At 42.8% G+C, this 16,957-nt stretch overlaps 6 protein-coding genes across 6 annotated transcripts; 3 read left to right on the top strand and 3 right to left on the bottom strand.

Annotated features, from left to right (window-relative positions):
- Positions 1-187: 187 nt before the first annotated feature.
- EAE97_010739 (uncharacterized protein) lies at positions 188-2,109 on the top strand (the record flags this gene model as incomplete). Its single annotated transcript, XM_038881254.1, has 3 exons — positions 188-735; positions 789-1,824; positions 1,881-2,109. The coding sequence occupies 3 exons, from the start codon at positions 188-190 to the stop codon at positions 1,995-1,997; spliced, it is 1,701 nt and encodes a 566-aa protein (XP_038727872.1). The 3' UTR covers positions 1,998-2,109.
- Positions 2,110-3,372: 1,263 nt separating this feature from the next.
- Positions 3,373-3,987, top strand: EAE97_010740 (uncharacterized protein; the record flags this gene model as incomplete). The annotated part of the gene is made up of 1 exon (XM_038881255.1): positions 3,373-3,987. The coding sequence occupies one exon, from the start codon at positions 3,373-3,375 to the stop codon at positions 3,985-3,987; it is 615 nt and encodes a 204-aa protein (XP_038727873.1).
- A 2,285-nt stretch (positions 3,988-6,272) lies between these two features.
- Positions 6,273-6,998, bottom strand: EAE97_010741 (uncharacterized protein; the record flags this gene model as incomplete). The annotated part of the gene is made up of 1 exon (XM_038881256.1): positions 6,273-6,998. The coding sequence occupies one exon, from the start codon at positions 6,996-6,998 to the stop codon at positions 6,273-6,275; it is 726 nt and encodes a 241-aa protein (XP_038727874.1).
- A 1,073-nt stretch (positions 6,999-8,071) lies between these two features.
- EAE97_010742 (uncharacterized protein) lies at positions 8,072-9,240 on the bottom strand (the record flags this gene model as incomplete). Its single annotated transcript, XM_038881257.1, has 2 exons — positions 8,072-8,726; positions 8,780-9,240. The coding sequence occupies 2 exons, from the start codon at positions 9,238-9,240 to the stop codon at positions 8,072-8,074; spliced, it is 1,116 nt and encodes a 371-aa protein (XP_038727875.1).
- A 1,475-nt stretch (positions 9,241-10,715) lies between these two features.
- On the bottom strand, positions 10,716-14,528 carry EAE97_010743 (uncharacterized protein). The gene is made up of 4 exons (XM_038881258.1): positions 14,120-14,528; positions 13,870-13,994; positions 13,597-13,781; positions 10,716-13,467 (listed from the first exon to the last, which is right to left on the bottom strand). The coding sequence occupies exons 1-4, from the start codon at positions 14,241-14,243 to the stop codon at positions 11,022-11,024; spliced, it is 2,880 nt and encodes a 959-aa protein (XP_038727876.1). The 5' UTR covers positions 14,244-14,528; the 3' UTR covers positions 10,716-11,021.
- A 332-nt stretch (positions 14,529-14,860) lies between these two features.
- Positions 14,861-15,385, top strand: EAE97_010744 (uncharacterized protein; the record flags this gene model as incomplete). Its single annotated transcript, XM_038881259.1, has 1 exon — positions 14,861-15,385. The coding sequence occupies one exon, from the start codon at positions 14,861-14,863 to the stop codon at positions 15,383-15,385; it is 525 nt and encodes a 174-aa protein (XP_038727877.1).
- Between the last annotated feature and the right edge of the window lie 1,572 nt (positions 15,386-16,957).

Here is a 16,957-nt window from a genome sequence, read left to right on the forward strand (position 1 = left end):
GTACACAATAATTGTAAACCCTTCCTAGCTAGCTTGGACCGTGGTTTTCCGGGGAAACGCGGGGCCGCATCTAGCCGTCGAGCCTATTCCCGCTTCGTCTATTGAGATCTTGTCTCAAAACAAATGCTTAAATGTCCATGTGAATATCTCACTTTTTTGCTGTCACCACAGCATAACTTCTAACACAATGGCTTCGCTCAGAGCATCCAGAATTCTACCTAATATCTCTAGGAAATCCCTACGACCAATATATCACAAAGCAACCTCCATTCCTTTTCGAACAATTGCTACTTATTGTCCTCCAACCCAAGCAAAAGCCATCTCCGTTCTTCCTACAAATGTCGATACCTCTTCAGAGGAATATATTCAAAATGAGTCTCAAATGAAACCTCTTCTTGATCACCTCTCTACTCTCACCGCCAAAATACATCAAGGTGGTCCTCCCAAAGCACGTGAAAAGCATATTGCACGCAAAAAGATGCTTCCTAGAGATCGTATCACTGCACTCATAGATCCAGGTACTTCATTCTTAGAATTGAGTGCATTGGCAGGTCATGAGCTTTATCCTGAGGCGGATGTACCTGCTGGTGGGATTATTACGGGGGTAGGTGTCATTGAGGGAGTAACGTGTATGGTGGTTGCAAATGATAGTACCGTGAAAGGAGGAACATATTATCCAATTACTGTGAAGAAGCACTTGAGAGCACAAGAGATAGCAAAGGAAAACAATTTACCGTGAGTTTTCATTCAATTGATTTAGACAATTTTCAGATACTGATAATATACAGTTGTGTCTACCTGGTAGATTCGGGTGGAGCCAATCTTCCACATCAGGCAGATGTCTTCCCAGATCGAGAGCACTTTGGTCGAATTTTCTTCAATCAAGCAAGAATGAGTTCAATGGGAATCCCACAAATAGCTGTGGTCATGGGTCCTTGTACAGCAGGTGGTGCCTATGTTCCTGCCATGTCTGATGAGAGTATCATCGTAGGTGAACAAGGTCATATTTTCTTGGCTGGCCCACCTCTAGTAAAAGCCGCAACTGGAGAGGTTGTAACAGCTGAAGAACTAGGAGGTGGAAATATGCACAGCTCCGTATCTGGAGTAACAGACTATCTTGCCGTCGATGATGCTCACGCCATAGTCCTTGCCCGCCGATCCGTTAGCAATATTAATTGGCCCACCAAACCATTTCCATCCTCAGGATCCTACAATGAGCCCCTCTATTCTCCCGAAGAACTGACTGGAATCGCTACAACTAACCACCGCAAACCTCTCCCCATCCACGAGGTTATCGCTCGCATTGTAGATGGAAGTGTCTTTTCCGAATTCAAACGCGACTATGGCTCGACTCTTGTGACGGGCTTTGCTCACATTTACGGTCACAAAGTCGGTATCATAGCCAATAACGGTATTCTTTTCTCAGCCTCCTCCCTCAAAGGCGCCCATTTCATTGAGCTCTGCACCCAACGTAGAATTCCTCTTATTTTCCTGCAAAACATCAGTGGATTCATGGTAGGCACTGATGCTGAACGCGAGGGTATTGCGAAAAATGGTGCAAAACTGGTGACCGCAGTTGCATGTGCCAATGTACCTAAGTTTACCGTCGTAGTTGGTGCCAGTAATGGTGCTGGTAATTATGGTATGTGTGGTCGGGCATATAGTCCTCGATTCTTATGGATGTGGCCTAATGCACGGATTGGAGTAATGGGAAGTGAACAATTGACCGCTGTCATGGAGACTGTTGGAAAGGCTGTTGATCCAGAACTCAGAGATAGAATCGATAGAGAGAGTGAGGCAGTTTTCTCAAGTGCTAGGTTATGGGTATGTTGTCTTCCGTAAACACAAAATGGAAATGGAGTGACTAACATAGTATCTAGGATGATGGAGTTATTCCACCAAGTCATACGAGAAGAGTTTTAGGTCTGAGTTTGATGGCTGCATTGGGCGGGAAGAATGAACCGGTAGATACCAAATTCGGCGTCTTCAGAATGTAAAATAGTATCTCAGGATGATAAATTTATATATGACTTATATGCTCCATACGCTCGGTTAGACTATTCTTTTGGGGTCAAGCATTTATACTACAATTACACGCACAGTTTCCATTTCCAAAAGGATATAGCTACCTGTGACTTTCATAATACCGACTTATCGACAATCTCAGGTATGCCTATCTCTGAAACCTGCCATCAGCTCTTTGACAGGATTTAACTCGAGTACAGGCTCTCACTCTGATAGATAGAATTGATGCATACTCACGGAGTGTTCTAAATCTGGTCGCTGTCTATCAATACAGGAAACTTGTGCGGTTCGTTTCGTTAACTGTTGTGTTGGTGTTTGGAGACCTAAATCCTTCGGTTGCGCCCACAGGAATAAATTCGGAGCAATCTTAATTGCGAGCCCGAACTGTGCCGTCACAATACCATCACGAATCTATTTATCGGCACTGGTCATTCATTAGCTGGCCATGATTGTCCCCAAGAGTCTCATTTGATGCCAGACTATTTCAAAACACCCGGGGGTCGATCGAACTGAAACTATGTTCTGGAGAATGTGCACTCAAATGCATTACACATGAGCTTGATGACTGATAGAATCAAATCAGAATGTAAATGAGTTTCTCCATGAATTTTAGATAAAAAACTGACAGTGTTTGGATGGGTGATGGGAGTCATGGGGCATGATATCCCAACGACGTTGCATCAGATAAGCATGAACCTATGCTTGTGAACAATTTTTGAATGCAAGATCAAATACCTCACAGGCTTCGATCGTGACCGTGGCTAGGAAAGTTCCATAGCCGCGCGAGACATAATTTATTCTAGAAATAAAATGAAGAGAACAATAAAACAGCACTCCTCTAAGAGGAGAAATCCTTCATCGGTCTACAACTTCCGTTCTAGGAAAGGATTTCAAGTGAAGTGAACATACTTCAACGTTACTTCCTAGGGGTTCAGACGTTTCAATGAAGAGAAGGTCTATGCTATGTCAAGTTGGGAGCGGGGCCCGTCTTAAATTGTGACCGCGGCGGGCGCCTAGTAATTGTGTGAATAGGATTTCGTCAATGGCGTAGTAATTTCTTTGACATGGGTGTTTGAGGGAAGCTTCTTTTTACAGAGTAACAGTACGACTCAGATGCAGGTACAAGTGCTACTGTTACAAGCTTCGTGGCTCAGTCGTTTGATCCTCCTGCTTTCCTGGTATCATCGTTCTCGAATTAGAAATCTATAAATCTGGAGATCCCCATAACTGTAATTAAGCCTTTTCTAATACATTTCACAGCGATCAAAGAAAATTATTGACTAGTCCCATCGAATTACTTTCTATTAGCAAAAGTTTACATTTCACAAAGTTAACACATAATCAACCATGCGATTTGCAAGCACCATCACACCCCTCTCACTCTTCGCCACCGTGGTGTTTGCTGATCTTGGATCAATAATTGCTGATGGAACATCTATTGGGGGAAAGGCTTCTGGCGCCGTAAATACTATCACATCAGACTATGCCCAAGCTCAGGCTACTCAAGACGCCCTTTCCACAGCAATATCCTCTCTATCCTCTGTCACTTCCATGGAAGCCACAGCCACCGGCTCTGCACTATCTTCCCTCTCATCTGAAGCATCCTCACTCTCTGAAGCCGTCTCTTCAATCTCCAAATCTCTTTCCAAATCCGCCTCTCAAGCTTCTACATCTAATGCTGCATCATTGAGCTCCCAATCTAAGATTGTGACATCTGCTCAAGCACAAGCTACGAGTATCAGCGCCGAGGTCAGCAGTTTGGAAAGCATGGCAAGTACGGCTACAGGAAAGGCCCAAACCGAGGCTTTGGAGAGCGCTAGTAGCTTAAGCTCGAAATTTGCAAGCGCCAGTAGTGTCGCTAGTGCCGCGGCTAATGCTACTGCGGCTTCTGGAGATTCTCCAGAGAAGTATGTCCCAGTTTGGGGAGTTATGGTTGGTGGAGCTTTGGGATTATTGATCTAAGGTTTCAAATTTTCTGTGAAATGTTGAAGGTGTTTTAGGCAGTGTGGTTGCAATATGCTCTGGGGTTTGTAAAGAAGAAGCTCAAATATATACGAAGTCCCGTTTGAAGGTTCATATAAGTGAATCATTCCTTAGTTATTTATCCTTCTGTTTTGTTTGGTCTTTTGGTTATATGCTTGTTCTTAAGAACATCTGTTGCGCTAGTAGTAACTGAGAGCTACTTTTGACAATCATATTGAAATTTTGTTGAAGTATTCGAGAACTAAGTCGACCACCCTACTTTTGGGCCACCCCTTTTTTGGGCCACCCTTTTACACTAAAAATCACTTTTTTGGCTTATCAATATCTCTATCAACATTCAATATAATTTAATAAAAATTTATATTTATATAATTCAAGTCATTTTGGATTTACACCAGAATTTTTAGAATTTTAGGATTTTTCTGGATTGAGATTTAGAACTTCAAAATATCGATTTTCGAATTTATATAGAAATCATATACAAATTTAAAACTTTTATATAATTTTTAACAACTTTTTAAAAATAATAATTAAAAGAAAATTGTATATATTTTTGAAGATTCCAAATTTGAATTCATATGGAAATTCAAAAAAATGAATAGATATAGAGATATAATATATAGTGAGTTTAGAATAGTATAAATAATCCCTGCAATTTTGAGGGCATTTTTTTTAAATATTTATTTATAAGGAATTTTCAATTTTTTTTAGAATCTTTCAAAATAAATATATTATAAATATATTATAAAATTTTATGATTTATTTTTAACTATTTTTTCTTAGAAGTTATTATAGATTTTATAAAGTTTCAAATTTGTATGTGATTTCTATACAAATTGCAAATCGATATTTTGAAGTTTCAGAAATCGATTCACAAAAATCCTAAAAATCTGAAATTTTTAATATAAGATTGAAATATCTTGAATTATATATATAAATTTTTATTAAATTATATTCAATATCAATAGAGATATTAATAAATTAAAAAGTGATTTTTGGTGTAAAAGGGTGGTTCAAAAGAGGGGTGGCCTGAAAGTGGGGTATCCGACTTAGCAGCTTGTTACTCGATCACAGTTCAAGAATATGGCATTGTGAGTTTCTACACGAAATCCCACTTAAAGATTCGTTACCAAGGACATCAAGAACGCTAGAAAACTTGCATAGGTTGCTTTGATAATTCTTCCGCAGATACAGAAGAAGAAGAAGTTTCGTGCTAAGAGATAACGACCTTATTGCTAAGTTGCTGCTGCTCGATTGCTCCAGGCCGAGATAGCACGCAAAGCTGCTTACTCAAACTACATTGCCTCTTTCTCCGTTTGAATCAATCTTGTTCGGTGACATTTGTATTTATAATGATTTGAATATTAAGATAAAGTTTAACATTGAGATGGCTTTGGATATCGAAGTGGTCTTTGAGTTTGGAGATGGGTTTGAACATTGAACAGGTTTGAACATAAAGATGCTCCTGATTCTGTCCGCACTCAAACACCAGAATTCACTAACCGTTGCATCTAGAGCTTGCTCTTTCGATAGGTATCGTTACTGTAAAAGCACGACAACTGAAGTCTGATAAAAGGTCAAGACTTGTATTATTATCACCAAGTCTATGAATGCTCCCCGTCTATGAAATTGATAGAGATGGTGGAATTTGCCGAACTATCTGGCTCAGATCTGCCGGGTTTCGTAAGCCATGACAATAAAGCTTCATAAATCTTTCTCCAGCATTCAAGTTTTACAATGTATAATCGGGGCATGGCTCAGCAGTTCTCAGTATCGAATTAGCATATACTCAGGCTTGAAATTTATTATTGAATTTGCTTACCACAATCATTCAGAAACTCACTATGTTCAGCAATCAATATCGTTTCAATTAGAGATAGATTCGCAGATATTCTATATAATAATCAATGAATACCTAGGTAATCAACTTCAGGATTACACAATTACTTTTGATCAAATTTATTCAATTTGTATCAGAGATTATCTTTGACATAGAAACCCTCATAAGGTTGATAATTTTGGTATAATTTGAATTTTGGCATCAGCACCCTTCAAAAACAAGCCTGAGAATATGAAAATCAGAGCATAGATTGCAATCAAGGATTTATAGAAACAGTTCATGAAAGGGATGAAGCCCCAAAGATATATATTTTATTCGTGAAAGGATATATGTTATACAATTAATCAACGCCGTATCAAAACACCCTTAGCATTTCCGAACATAACACATTCAATTCCTCTCGCTCATTATATCCGCCATCAATCTACAACAAGTATAAAGCCGCACCCAAAATAGCTCCTCCAGCCATTGGCACTTGGGTTCTCATAGCTCCTGAGCTAGAAGTAGCGCTTGCGGCACTGTTAGTGGCGGAACTAACTGCACCACTAGCTCTGCTAGTGGCACTCTTTACTTCGGAACTGGCACTAGCAACGTCGCTGCTGATACTGCTCATTGCTGCGCTGATCGAACTCTTAACGGCACTGTCGGTGGCGGTCTGGGCGACGGAGCTCAAGCTGGAAATTTCGCTGCTAGCTTCACTCTTGATGCTCGAGTATCGGGAGGCGGCAGCAGAGGTAGCCGTGGAAAATGCGCCAACGGCGTCAGAGGTTGCTGTAGAGAAGGCTCCAGCGGCTCCGGAAGTTGCGGTGCTGAATGCGCCAGCAGCTCCTGATGTAACAGTAGAAACAACTCCGCCGGCACCTGAGGTTACAGTTGAGAATGCGCCAGCAGCTCCTGATGTAACAGTTGAAACGACACCACCAGCCCCTGAAGTCACAGTTGAGAATGCGCCAGCAGCTCCTGAGGTGACGGTCGAAAAGACTCCTGCGGCTCCAGAAGTGACAGTATCAGCGGCACCACCAATGGCAGATGTAGCTGTGCTTACTGCTCCGCCGACATCTGAGGTTATTGAGTTGACGAGGCTACCGAGATCTTGTGCCGAAACACCAATGGAAAGGAGGGCGATAACTGGAAGAACTTGAACACGCATGATGAAGGTATCGATTTTATGATATCGAAGATCGAAAAGTTGAGAGGATAGTAGGTAGATGTAGTGAATATCGAGAACGAGAGACGTTTAAGTATATCGATTCGTGAATTATTCGTTAGCAATTAGTAGAAAAGGAGCAAATTAAGAAAAGGGAGTGAACGCGGTGAAGCTTATATACATGTCGGTGCTCTGTTTCCACCTAGTAAAGCATTGTCGCCTATAGGATCCCCATGCGAAAGAGATGATCGAAATCTCGTATAACTGCAAAAGAAATGCGAATTTCCTGGAAACATGCGGTGGTTCCTCTCCGATATTCCGTGCATAAACTTACATGACGTTGAAAAAGGGGCACGCTAACTCTAAAGAGACTAGAGCTTGCATGGATATTGTGGCTTGGCTCGCTTAGGTAATTGAGATTCGCGGCAACTAACCAATTTTCATCCGTTTCACTGTGGCTCGGCAGTCATGGGGCGAAATTGGATACCAAAATTTTGTTAACCTTGATTCACTTCGAGGTTCGGTGACATTCCGAGGTTAATCCAAGGTTTTCCCCTTGAAATATGTGCTGTCACCAAGATCAGGAAGTATCTTGCGCGTCATCTATAAATATCTTCATTGTTGTCAGTCATGAGATTTTTTTTCGTCCAAAATTTGGGCTTTGATGTAGCTTTTCTACAGAATACACCCGTAAAAGACCGAGTAGTGCGTGGTGTTGAGGCTGAGCTAGATTTTATTAGAGGGTATTCTTGGAAGGAGGCTTTTCATACCCCATACTTTTTAGCAATCGTTTTGCAGATCAAGTACCTAGTGAAGTGAAATCAAGGCCAAGACGGAGACAATTCTAGAATGGTCCGCAGGGAGATATTTTGGGAACGAGGCTCTTCAGAATTCAGGCTATCTCTTTGCAGAAAAATAGGCCGAGTAGATCTATGTTCCTGAAACGTTCAATTATTGAAAAGCAATTTTTTGTACGAATGGATTCCAAATGTCAGGTGCTTTGTATTGTTTATTATTAATTGGTTTGTAAATAGCTACCTAAGCTTAGCTAGCTAGAGAGATCCACCACGAAATACCTAAGCATACGTAGGCCAAATTGGGGAAGACCATGAAGCACCAGCAGCGATGAGCTGAGTGTCCATTGCTTCGGCTCCAGCACCGATGAACAAAAATTTGGAGAAGTGGACGGTACTGTAGTACTTGTATGTTGTGTTTCCAGGGATGAAGACAACATCGCCTTGGATAAGCGATAATGTCTCACCTTCCATCTCAACAGTCAACATACCCTCAAGAACCTCGAAAGCCGCATGGCCGATATATGATGATGTTGGGATCGTGACGTTGGACAACTTGCGAGCAAGGGTAATGGTCGACAAAGAAAATGCATTCTCGGATTGTACTGGAGTAACGAATGGCTGAATGATTTGGTATCCAGCGGCATCGTTAATGTATTGTGGTCCAAAGTCCTTGGCAACGTAGTATGGAGAACCTCGAGCGCCAAGAGCGTTGGCTCCAGTGTGCCAGGTACTGTTCAATGGAGCAGTACCGTTGATCGCATCCGTACGAGGAACGAAGTCAAGCTGGGCATAGACATCGAAACTTTCAAGAGAGCTAATGACTGATGCGGGATGAGAGCTACTGCTATTGACGACGAGGAGAGGATCGTAAGGAGGTTGGGTTTCCGAAGAGGCTAAGGTCCAGTTGGAATCGGCGAGGGCATAAAACAAGTCCCTAAAATATTGTTAGTCTTCTGTTCAGTTGCAGCTAATGCCTGGGCAACCTACTCAAATCCTCCAGGTGAGATAATTCCGACCATCTCAGTGTCGGGATCCAAAATTTGAAAAGTATGGGTTGTGTTGATTGGTACACTTCCGTAATCACCTTGTGTCAAAAGTCTTGTCTCAGAATCACCATCCTTTTCAGTCCAAAGCTGGAAGCGACCTTTGAGATTGAAGAAATTCTCATAATGCTTTTGATGAATGTGAGGGAAAACTCCTAAATCGGTCGAAGCTGGTGCGTTTGTTGCGAGGAGGGAGAAAGCACCTCCAGACGATGGTCCAGTAACTGGGAATCGATAGAGTTGGCTTCCAACCACACAGCCAGAAGCATCATAATGTGCAATTGCGTAGGGACGGACATAGTTAGGCACCTCTGTTACCCAGACTGAGCTGTTATCGCGGGCAGTAATGCGAGCGGACACGAGTCCAGCAGCAAAAACTGAAGAGGCCAAAGTGGAGGTGCGCATGATGAAGATGATATAAAAAGAATGTAGATTTGAGGTGAAGGTAAAGGAGGATGATCTTACGGGAACTTGCATGATGTATATATGGGAAAAAGAACCAGATCCACCCTTCCACTATTACTTGCAACGGCGCACATACTAGAAAAGCAGTGGAAGGATCTTCAAGGGCACTGTCACGACTCAGATGGGATTGACCCCTACATAGTCCACTTTGTACACAACGGGGCATTGAATGATGTAGATAGGGTTATAGATACCGTAGTGATAACGTTTTTGTCCGATCAAATAATGAGATGATTGAACGCACTATGGCTTTTCCGTTGTTTCGAACCATTATGTGTTTATAGCGTTTGCCCATTCACATCTTCAGAATGTGGTTTGCTATTCGACGGTAATGCATTTTGTCGGTCACCCATATCACTGAATTTCTGCGATTAGCCTTTTCAACAAGCACGAAATTCGTCTTACCAAAGCAATACTCGCCATCCGTCCACCTCAGATCGATTAGATTACGAAAAGCGTCGGTCCTCAAATACTACCTTCCATTACAAGCACAGCGAACCTGTAAAGCCGTCCCAACTAGTCCACATAAACTTTCGCACTAACAGGGCGACCCCGTGAAGACACGAATGCTCACTCTGTTTCCTTCGTGACGGCAGCAGTACCGGTACATCTTGATTCAAGTTTTGTGGGTGTTCGGTATTCAAACTGTAGTACGTATATTAGTAGCATTCTGGTCAGGCTGAAGGTGGAAGAGTGGTAGCCGTAATTACGATGTACACATGCAGATCGAATGGGGAAAATGAAGAAACAGAGTGGTGGACGGGCGGGGAAGTGAAACATCCGTCCAGTAATAAGTGTACGTTCGAGTCGAGGCACGTTATTGAACGGAGATACGGAGTAGACGAATAAACTTTGTCTCACCGTTCGAGATAGCAAGAAACAATTTGTCTGGACGGAATGATCTAATTGGTAACGGAACAGAGACATGTCAACTTAGAAATTGGATAATATCTTCGTACCAGTACTTCCGGTACCTGCATAAGTGATCAATTCACCAGTGCCTGCAGCTCGGATAGAAACAAAGAAGCAAATTGAAAACAAGTTTATTAATCAATCATCCCATCCATCAACAATTCTTCAACGATCAAGTGGACGGATGGACAACCTGAGCATTCCAAAAGTCCGTCCGATTAGTGTCCTAACTAGACTCCAAAAACTGGAGTAGATCTGGGCCCGGTAGTGGACGAGTGGATATACCCAAGATCCGAAATCTACAGTAACTGGAGAAAGTCATGTATGGAGACGGAGGACAGTGACATACTTGGTAGTGGACGGACAAGGGATGAACTCTGGCCAATAATCGGCCCGGCCTCTTGGTTTTACGGCCTTCGGTTTTGTAGCCTTATCCGATTAGATAAACCAAGCTTTAAAAAGGCGAATTTGTTTTGGAAAATAGAGATGAGAGTATAAGAAAGAGATCTAGATGATCAGGATAGAAAATATCCATGTTTGCACTTTCTGCCTGATCTACGCTGAATAAAGATATACCAAAGGTATCCAAATACCGAATCCAACACCAAATGCTATGCTATGCTCAAAATGCTTTACTATCAATTGCTCGCTTTACAACCCGATGAACTCATATAGCTTTTAATCCAACGCCTGCGGGCATCTTTTCACTTCCGCTTCCAATTTTCTACACTCGTTTTATTTTCTCTTCCTTGCGTGATTGCTGCCCTCTTCTCTCGTTCAAAAACAATGCCCGAAACTCAATTCTTCCGTCACCCGCTGCCTACTGTCCCACACTTTGTACACACCAACTTTTGAGCTCTGCTCACACCCACCCCAACCTTCTTAGCCCTAAAGTCCTTCCCTCCACATTTTCTACATGCAAGCATCTGATCACTGCCATCACTAGCTTCTCCTTCTACCTCTTGATCCACATCTGTCAGATCAGAATTTGCATCACTGCTTAATCTAGAGTTGATGCTGCTTCCACGAGATGAGGTGCCAGGCCGAAGAAGCTCTGGACCAAATTTGTTCCCATTTTGGTCCGCATTTGAGTTGTTCTTCCAATTTGCTGCGTTCCAAAATTGGTAGGATCTGCCTGTAGAATCTATTTTATAGACACTAGAACTGCTATCTCCGTTGGGAGGAGGTGATGCGGGATTGAGTGTGAAGGACGGAGTGGGCGGTTGACTTGGGAGAGCCTGGTGCGATTGAGTTTTGAAGATTGATTGAGGAGGGCTACTTGTAGCAATGGAAGGTGGCCGATGACCGCCACTTATCGTTGTTGTAGTTGTGGGCACAACAATACCGTATTGCAGTTGACGAGTTGCGCTTGCAAGGTTTGCCGGGGAAGATGGCGAATAAGGAGTGCGAGTGATCTTACCGGGTGATATGCTACGGTCACTGCGATTGCTAAAGGGAGGAGGTTTGGTGTGAGAACTGGAGGTCTTAGGTCTATCGTTGGAAATTGACTTGCGCCAGTCGAGAATGTGATTGTCAAATTGCGTGACTGGCCCTGAAATAGAACTCTGGGAGATCGAGGTTCGGCGAGACTGGGAACCACCACTTTGACGTGTCATAATGCTGCTGCTTCGAGCGAGCATCTTTTTGGAAAATTGAGATGAAGTTTCCCATTGGTCATTACGTCTTTTTTGATAAGCGCAATCTTGTCGAAAGACCTTTATGCGACCAAGGTAATCCGCGGTTACAATGATATTGCCATCATTGTGATTGGATCTAGCAAGATATGCAGAGGACTGTTCAGGCTTTTTGATTCGAGGTTCTTGAACATCTTCAACAGAAATCGCAGCAGAATCGCGATTCCCTGCTTGACTGGTTGCACGAGATGTCGAGGGAAGAATCGATTCTTCTCTACTAAGCAGAGTCACGGGCGGGGGGTTGCATAAATCGTAGAGGGGATCTCCAGAGCCACTGAGAAGTATCCTAGACTTCATTGGGGCCATGACAGCTGCTGTGACAACCTCAGAATGAGCCTCGAAGAATTCACATGGCCTTTTGTCCTTGCTCTCATTATCCGTAACCCCAAGAGACCAGATGTAAGCTTTGTGATCCTCACTGCCACATATAACATACTTTGCATCATCACTGAATTGGGCAGTGATTTGACTGTAGGCATTTTCGTGACTTCTGAACTTCATCTCTAAAGCTTTATCTCGAAGGTTGTACATACGAACTCGAGAATCATTTGAAGTGATCAAAACTTTTGTTTCACCTTCCGGGTCATTAGGAGGATAAACAATCGTGCGAATACCAGTGATTTTGCTTCCCTTTGCGTTCTTTCCCCTTGATGATCGGACGTGGATTTGAGTGTGGTACTTTAAGCCCTCGGTCTCGTAGAATAAGCAGATCCCACTGAGAACACCAGCTATAGCGGTCTTACCATCTGGACTGAAAGCTACCGCTGTTATAAGACCCGGCAATTGGTTCCAAAAGGCGACACTTTTGTCCGGAATACTCCAAAGCCGAAGAATTGAATCTAGTGACCCAGCCAAAAAGAAGCGATCGTCTCGGGGGTGAAAGGCTATCGACGTAACAAAGTCCTTGTGGTTAAAGGTGCACAAACACTCCGGCCTGCTTATATGCCACAATCTAACGGTCTTGTCCATTGAAGAAGATAGCAGGAAATTGTTCTTGCTCCAACTAAGATCCAGAACATCCAGAGTATGGCCTTCAAATTCCTGTACCGGTTTGGATTTGAAAACAGGTGCGCTCAATTTTTCACCATCCTCATCAAATTCATGCGCTCGCCGCTCCTCTGCGGTCGATATCACTGCCCAGATTCGAACCACTCGATCCTTCCCCGCCGCGGCGAAATATTTTCCATCTTTACTAAATTCAGCTGCCCAGACTGCACCGTTTGACCTTGGTGGCTTTGACAACTTGTTAGGATGTTCCGAATTTGTCGGAGTTTGTACGTTCTCGTTCTTGGACGGATTTTTCGTGCCGCTCAATTCCTGGGCGAGAAACATGCGATTGAACTCCATAGTCCTCTTGTGATGAGCTCGAACTTTGATATATCGTGGGGGCTCCTTGTGTCTCGGAATATAGCCGTTTGCCCCTATTGATGAGGAAAATACATGGGCATTCATGCCCTCAGTGCGTGGATCGCCCAATTCTGATTCATCATCATCCATCTCTAGCTCTTCATTCTTCTTTCCCCCTAGTAGATTGAAACGATTCAAAAACGAGACTCCTTTCCTGCAATTGATTAGCTTTCATATGAATATACCAGAGCCGACTCTCGCCAATATAAGCAGCCACGAGGGAATAATGTGCACATTCTCGAATAGATTTCTACACATCCGATCGTGCGAAATATTGACTTACTTCTTGTCTTTTGCTAGGTTACTGTCGCTGCGAATCTCCGGGGTCATTTGCCTACCAGGAGAGCCTGTGCTAGAACTCCCTGGCTCTGGGACCTCTGGGAGAACGCTTCCTGAGATTCCTGAGACAGAAGCATTTCGAAGTTTTTGTGGGATTGTGTTTTCGGTATTCGTACGCTTCAGAATGTGCTAAATGTCCGTCAGCAAACGTGTGTCTTTCAAGCTAATGTGGCTATTCGTATAGAATGATCAAATAAGAATATCCGGAGTCGCATACATGTGATAGAGGGTCAATAGCAGTAGAAGTTCGTGCAGATGCTGTGTCACTTCCGTTCTCTTTGGCCACTCCATTTCGAATGAGTTTTATCGCAGACTTCCTTGGAGTTGTGGAATGCCCATTGTCTGGAAATAACACTTATCAGCACATTGTATTTGAGAAGCAATAAACCCCTCACAGTCGGAATAACTCTATCAAAGCAGTCTATAAACAAGCATGAAGCTCATAACATGCGAAATGACCGACATACCTTCGGATGAAGTTGCAGAGCGTGGTCTCCCTCCTTCGGTCGTTGGTGATCCAACAACTTGTTGTTGCTCCTTGCTGCCCTTCAAATGTTCATCTGTCACTTTAATACTCGGCAATTCAGACATTGTGCCTCCAAGCCCATGAATCCAGTGACTTTGGAATCTTGTGTAAGTCGATTAGATATGGTGATGCAGATTTGTATGTGTGGTCACTTCCTCCTGTTTGCCCGATTGCTGAGATTCCACTCTCTTCTGGGGAGTTTATCCAAAAAGTTAGGCTTGTCGCGATGGAAACAGATGTTCGAGCACGAGCACACAATGAGTGTTTGGGTGAAAACTTTATGATTTTATGGACATTTTGAATTGAATCGAATTGATCTAAAATAATGAATGGCTATATAAAGTTGTCAAGAGATTATTGAGACTGTAGACAAAAAAGTACCAAAGAAATCCTATTGGCTTCTGGCCTTATTATTCGCTATCTTGACGTAATCGTAGATGGCCCAACGATCACAGTGGTTTTAACGCAAACTCATCTAGGCGCTTGAGACCTTGGGGTTTCAGGGTTCAACGTCGTTCTTTTATAAGTACGAGGCAGCCAGTAGCGAGGCTAATAATTGAGATGCCTAAGAAAGCGGTGTCGATCTAGTATGGCAGAATTAAAGAACAGACGTCGAGATATTATGGATATCTGATATCTAACTCAATCCAAAAAGCTATAACGTTGGAAACATTAGTTGATAATGGAAACAGAAAGGAAAACTGCAGACCATCTTATTTACCTCCGTCAAGCCCTCGACCTTGCTCGACTATCTCCACCCAAACCTACCAATTTCTGTGTCGGTGCAGTACTTCTCAATGCTTCAACAAATACTATTATTGCAACAGGCTACACATTGGAGTGTCCTGGCAATACGCATGCAGAACAATGTTGCTTCATAAAGCTCTCCCAAGCTCACAATATACCTGAAGAACGACTTGCGGAAATTTTGCCGGAAAATACGATATTATATACTACAATGGAACCATGTGCAAAGAGATTGAGCGGGAATGTGAGTTGTCTAGACAGAATCCTGAAGTTGGGTGAAGGTGGAAAAGGAATTCGTAAGGTAGTGGTCGGCGTGAAAGAACCAGAGAAATTTGTGGGCGAAAATGAAGGGAGGAGAAGATTGGAAGAAGCGGGTGTTGAGGTATTACTGGTTGAAGGACTAGAGGAAGAAATATTGAAGGTTGCTACAGCAGGGCATATTCCGGTCTCTGGTCGATGAACTGTCCCATTCTGCGTTCGATATAGAAATAGCACACCAGTTTTTCCGAGTCGGATATTGTACACCCTGAGGTTACCGGTGAATTGGACGAATGTGATGGTTTGAATGGAGTAATTTGCTTCTCACGAGCTCAGGTACATTAACCCATCAATGATACCACGCCCAATTTCTATTCTAGTTGGTCAATCTCCTTCAACTCCTTCAAGGCCAAGCAATGCATCTGCAAGTTGCCAAGGATCATCGAAGTCTCATATCCAAGGTGATATTTCCGGAAAGGACACATAAGATCGCACCAAAAAGGTACATACTGCTATCCACATTGGGCTCTTAAAGGGCCTTTTTGTTGAATTCTTTGTCAGTATTCTAGTACTAGTTTCTAGATACAAGACATTTGAGAAGATGGCAGTATGCCATGGCTTTAATACTTGCACCTAGTTTGAATTGATACTCAAAACTTAAAGATGGGCAAATTGGTGATACAACCTGCTCAGAGCACTGTTCGAAACCCATGTGATTGATGCGATGAATCATATCAATTATGCATAGCAATATTGAAGTAATAGTTCCTGTTTTATTGGTCTCCTTGTGTCTAGGAGCGGGAGGGTGTTTTCAGAGTTGGCTCGCCAGCGACGAATATCTCGTGAATGTTTTCCATCACGCTGGGTATAAGTAGGTAGCTAACATATTCCGTCCTCTCGCTTCGGCTTGCCATATAACCTCAAAGCCTCCTCAAACATATAAGCATCACACGCCTCGATGGCGCAGCGGTAGAATTCAGCATTCTCGAGAATGTTGTCCGCCTTTCTACTTAGCATTGTGAGGGCTTCGATCGGACAGTGACATTGTCGGGTATATGAATTATAAAAAGTATAACATATGCGATAATGGTTCATTGGGGTTAAAGAGCGTCGCGCTCTTAAGCTTTTGTGATTTTGATGGAGCGGAGGTGAAGTGAATATTTTTGTGGAGATCGAGGATTTGTTTTGGGATATATGAATTTCTCAATGCATGAACGGATTATTCCTACATGATGGGTATTGGTAGCGACAAATCGATATGTCGCAAAGCTTTTTGGGTTTTCTGAGCTCCAAGAATTCATTATTGGGCTCCTCGATCAGGAACCCCAAATATTGGACTCGTTTCCACAGTCTCATTAGAACAACTGTCAAATTAGTTTTGACCATAAATTCTATGCATCTATGCACCCATGCATCATGTTGCTGTCTTTGAGCTGCTTGGAGTATTCTACTGGCGTTTGTCTCCCTTCTGGTGTATACCTCTTGTTAGCTGGCGCATTGCCTACGGAGATGGCTGTAGTTGCCACCAGTAGAGGTAATTGTACTGAGGGAAGATTAGGGTCCCTTCATTCTCCTTGTTCGTTTGTCTTGCATGTTTCCTCTTGAGACAACCTAATCTTGTTTCCTACCCTCTCACCCAACATGCCAAACCTCAACCTAGCAACACGTGATAAAAGCATACAAAAAGTCTTTTGTTGCACATCTTGTTTTCAGGTTCGGTTTCACTTTCAATTTCATTACGAGAGAGCAAGGCAAACTTAAACATGATAAGAAT

This window comes from Botrytis byssoidea (assembly GCF_014898295.1).
Source record: "Botrytis byssoidea strain MUCL 94 chromosome Unknown BBYS_030, whole genome shotgun sequence".
NCBI classification, from domain to species: Eukaryota; Fungi; Ascomycota; class Leotiomycetes; order Helotiales; family Sclerotiniaceae; genus Botrytis; species Botrytis byssoidea.